Below are 5,283 nucleotides of genomic sequence, written 5' to 3' on the forward strand. Positions count from 1 at the left end.
ACATGTTTAACTGTCTGCTTTAGCAAAAATTCGTGTAAATAAACCCGATGGGTCGTTTTGAATATTCAAGCACAGCAGACAAACACGTGGTAGATTATTGATGTTTGTTTACCTAAATTGCACGCTGTTGTTACTAAATACTTAGAAATAACCATTATCGTGTTATTATTGTTTAACAGCAGATAAAATTAATTTTACAATTGCATTTAACTACTTTCAAGAGTTATATAATACACCTTGCCTAAGAAATAGGTCTAGCTAGGTCCAGGGACCTCCTTTACTAGGTCCTTAAAAAAAGAGGCTGTAATAATGTACATGATGTAAATTACCATATTTACATTCCAGCATTTTTTTGCATTTGATATTTTTCATATACATGTACATGTATGTACATAGAGAACCATAGAGTAAATGAACATACATGGGTTTAATTCCCACCCTAGGTATTAATTTTAATACTCATTAGAGGTTGGAGCAAATAGGGCAGATTGCAATTGACCATAATGTAGTGTCTAAAAATGCTGATTGATGTGGCCAAGTCCTCAACATCCTTTTTTCTAAGTATACAGCAGCTCCTTTAAGGATTAGTAAGGGAACATAGTCCAGTGGCTAAGTCCTGTCTTTTTTGTCTCTATTATTTTCTTATTTATATTATTATATTTTTATATTCTCTTGTACATGTAGTAAGCTAAAAAGCTATCATTACTCTTTTTCCTCATCTGCCTGATAACAATGAAATGTATTCATTGTTGATGTCTGTAAAGTGACTTATAATTTAACTGCTAACAGACATTTGGACTCTGGTGGATAGTTTCTATACTGTTATCTCATTGGCAATCATACCACATCTCTTTATTTTAGTACAGGTTAGTCAGGTTAAGTATTTAAAGTAAGTGACTAACAAACATTAAATCATTTGAAAGAAAAATTCAGCAATGATTTCAGTTTACATATATCAACAATAAAATTTGGTTGTATAAATTGTGTCATTATGTTTATAATGACCACTGTAATTGTGAACTGCCATGACTGTCTTGTACAAAATATATTTGAATAAGTTCCCTAATGAATAGTATATAGATGTTTAAAAAAACAAATGTATGTACTAGTTCCAGATCTATCAATTAAAAAATAATTGATGTTTTTTTTAATTAATTGAATAATAACAACTTATTGCAATAATCATGATAATCATGATATTAAAATACAAACTAGCATTCTTATATATAACTTAATGCAGCTTATTCTGAAATTGTAAGGTATGTCATAAAAAAGAGATTTTTTGTAAAAGTTACCAAAATTGTCTGTATTTCAACCACATTTAGGCCTAGGAACCATAAATTTTTAAGTGTAGAGGTTGACAAGCTAAGTCATGACTGTAAATTCAGATATTATCATGAGGTTTTTATTAAAGTAAATGATGCGATTAAATTGATTATCTCAATAAAAAGAACTCTCATTCTGATTTGATACTATGAGATTTTTTCTGATATCAGAAAAATAAATATCTCATTGTTGTCCATTCTTCAAAAAATTTCTGAACATACTGTACATGTATTTAAGTCAGCTTTGTTTTTGTCTGAGACTACTATAACATGGGAAGTGACCATTCTCTATGTTAATTGTTATAGTAGTCTCAGGTTTTTGTTTTGTAGTTCAATTGACTATGCATTTTAGAGCAGTTAAATATGAATTTGGATTAAATTTGAAGTTGATTCAGTATATTTTATGACATAATAACACTCTTTTATTTAAACAAAGCATTTTCAGACTTTATTTACAGACCAGCTTAGCTAATCATTCATTATTCAATCAATAATTTAGTTAAAGGACTCAACAGTTGTTTGTAGGACTTATGAATTCAAATATAAGGGAAAAAAATCAAAACTTGAAGTAATACATGTAATAGGAATTATGAGAACTGCATGTTATCAGATTGCAATACAGCTTTTTGTTCAGTTTTCTTTGTGTTGATTATAATGTTTTAAATCCCTTTCTGGCTTTTTGGATGTTCAGATTTTTTCTCTTGATTAAGAGCGAGCAACGGAACTTGTACATCTTATATAGTTTCTTATCTCGGGGGTGGATCAAGCCAACTTTCAAAGAGGAGGGGGGCATGTATTGTCTACATTTTCTTTTTTTCCATATTGTATTTTAATGTAATGCAAAGTTAAATTCTATTGTAACACAAGTTCTGCTGACAAATGGCTGATAAACCCCTCTTGTATGTAATAATTTGGCATGAAATGAAATATGTTTTTTCTGTATATGGAAATTAGGAATAATCCACCCTCTCTTTATAAAAGACCTGGATCTGCTTAAAAGTTCTTGCTTTTCTCAGAATTTTCCATTGTTACATCAGGAATAAAGGCTACCAATAATCATGCTTGACGATCATTGAGGTCACACATAAAGAACCCATCTCTTTGCAGATCAAAGTAGAAAAACAAAGATACAATGTAGTTGGTAACATAAATGTATTTAAAAATATCAAGAGAAACATTCCCATACAGAATCTCTGTCAATAAGTTATTTTTCCACTCTTAACAGTGAAATCTTAAATATGTAAATTATATATATATATATTTATTCAAGATAAAAAGGCATGAATTTGACAGATACAAAATATTACAAAGACATAGATACAGCACTAGACATAGTTTATAGACACTAAAATGATATACATGTTTACTAAAAATTTTAAATTAAGAAATAAAAAATAAAAATTATGAAAATTTTCGTGATATTTTGATAATATGATTAGACTAGATTAAAAATGAGTGAAATTTAACTTGACTAGATTTTAAATTGATCGGCAAGCCTCGCATCTTGAAAAATAAAATGTCTGTAGGAAAGAACTATTGTTTCACAATTGATGCGGTGTTAGAATTTATAATATCACTCTTTTTTCCCCATATGATCAGCATAAAAAGTGACAAGTTCTTCAGTCTAAATAACTTTGTTAAATCTCATTTCTTGTAGCTGTGGGCGTCGCAAAATAATACACTGAAAGTTCTGATACTTTATTCATGTCGCAATTGTCAAATAAACATACAGTGCATCGCATACATTCACCCAGTTGTCTAACATTATACAAAGTTCATGGACTAGTATACGTTGTTACGCAGGTTTACGTAAGAACTGAAAGTAAACAAAAAAGAACCATATATAATTTTCAATGCAAAACCCTGTTGCACACCAGATATATAAACAAATCGCAGTATAACCTTACAAATATCATTATGACTATGCGAATATATCAATTATGCATATTAAAAGACATTTATTACATTAATAACGTTCAAATTACCTCTTTGGGCCATTAACATGTCAAAATTTGTGTAGCATCGTGATTCGATTACAGGAATCTGATGTATCGGGGAAAGAAACGCCGATTTACTACTTAGCTTCTAATCGTAATATGTATCTTACTCTTAATCAATGTACGACGGTAACATGGCTCCCCAAAATTAATGTTTAATTTTTCAAAATATCAAAAAGTCTTATATCCACTATACTACCATTATGGACATCGCATCCTAAATGTCATCAAGCTCCTCGATGGGGACTTCCTCGGTTTCCCCTACTTCTAATATTAACACTAATTTCTGAATCGGCCTATCTAATTCCTGAAGAGGTGACTTCCTCCTTCCATTATTGTCAATTTGAGCACCTATCGTAACCCGCACTTTTCTAACAAGCCCATCCTCATCTACGTGTGCTGTGTTGATCTTCCCAAGATGCCACTGATTTCGCGCGGCTTGTTCATCTTTGATTATTACTATATCGCCGACTTTCAAATTTCGTCTCGGAGCAGTCCACTTCTTTCTAGATTGTAGATTAGACAAATACTCCTTTCTCCATCTATTCCAAAACTCGTTTGCTAAGAACTGAACTCGCCTCCAGCGTTTTCCAGAGTAAATATCACTTCTTTGAAATTGTCCAGGCGGAGGAAGAATAATCTTCGACTTCATCGTAAGTATATGATTCGGCGTTAGGGGTTCCTCTGATAAGGGATCATTCAAATTATCAAGAGTTAAAGGACGGCTGTTCACAATTGCTGCGGCTTCGCACATAAAAGTTCTCAAAGATTCATCGTCCAATTGTGTACCAGATTGATGCATTAGTGACGCAAGAACATTTCTAACTGACCGGATTTGGCGTTCCCAAACTCCACCCATATGACTAGCAGATGGGACATTCATTTTGAACTCTACAAAATCACACCCTTCATTCGAAAGAAATTGTCTTATACTTTTATCGTCCATTTCTGAATAAGCTTCCCGCAATTCTCGTTCCGCACCTACAAAATTGCTTCCTCTATCTGATCTTAGATGTCTTACAGGGCCACGTATGGCTATAAATCTACGCAACGCGTTTATGAATGAACTGGTATCAAGAGAATTTGCTGTCTCTATATGTACTCCTCGGCATGATAGACACGTAAACAAGACACCATAGCGTTTAAGTTCTTTACGTCCTTCTTTAATGTACCACGGTCCAAACAAATCAACTCCGCTATAAGTGAAAGGCGGTACCGGATGAAGTCTGTCAATCGGTAAGTCAGCCATTTTCTGTTCTTGAGTATTACTTCTATGTTTTCTACAAGTAACGCATGTTGATAGATATTTAGAAACGGCAGTACTACAACCAATTATCCAAAATCCGTTCGCACGTATTTCATTTATTGTCATGCCTCTTCCTTGGTGTTCGGCTTTCTCGTGGAAATGTCGTATGATTAGTTCTGTTACGTGTGAATGTCTTGGAATGATCACTGGATGTTTAACTGCTAAGTTATACTCGGCTCGTCGAATACGACCACCAACTCTAATAATTCCATCCGAATCTAGAAACGGGTCTAACTTGTATAATGATGACGTTTGTTTCAATTTAACATTTCGAATTCGGGTTGAATGTCTATCTTCATAGGTTTTACCTACACCAATCGATTGTAAAACAACTATTTCTTCGTTAAATGACGATGCTTGCAATTGTTTGATAATTTCAATCTCTGCACGTTGCATGTCGTTTACGCACAATTTACTCTCGGGTGAATTGTTTTTACTCTTATTCTGTGATCGAAGTGTGCTAACGGCTCGCTTTGCGTGATTCCAATTAGAAAAATATTCCAAGCGTTCAATCAGAGACGCAAATTCAATAACATCCATCTTAGTAGAAAATGCTTTCACCATCCGTATTTCGGGGTCATTAAGTGTCAAATCGGGTTTATTCGCATCTGCGTCGAATGATTGAAGTGTCCATAAAAATTTCGGTCCGGTAAAC

The 5,283-nt window shown here is 33.0% G+C and overlaps 1 protein-coding gene across 1 annotated transcript; it reads right to left on the reverse strand.

Annotated features, from left to right (window-relative positions):
- Positions 1 to 3,007: 3,007 nt before the first annotated feature.
- On the reverse strand, positions 3,008 to 5,082 carry LOC127704931 (uncharacterized). Its single transcript, XM_052209171.1, has 2 exons — positions 3,311 to 5,082; positions 3,008 to 3,141 (listed from the first exon to the last, which is right to left on the reverse strand). The coding sequence occupies exon 1, from the start codon at positions 5,022 to 5,024 to the stop codon at positions 3,540 to 3,542; it is 1,485 nt and encodes a 494-aa protein (XP_052065131.1). The 5' UTR covers positions 5,025 to 5,082; the 3' UTR covers positions 3,008 to 3,141; positions 3,311 to 3,539.
- Positions 5,083 to 5,283: the final 201 nt, after the last annotated feature.

This window comes from Mytilus californianus, unplaced genomic scaffold (genome assembly GCF_021869535.1).
Source record: "Mytilus californianus isolate M0D057914Y unplaced genomic scaffold, xbMytCali1.0.p SCAF_6, whole genome shotgun sequence".
Lineage (NCBI taxonomy): Eukaryota > Metazoa > Mollusca > Bivalvia > Mytilida > Mytilidae > Mytilus > Mytilus californianus.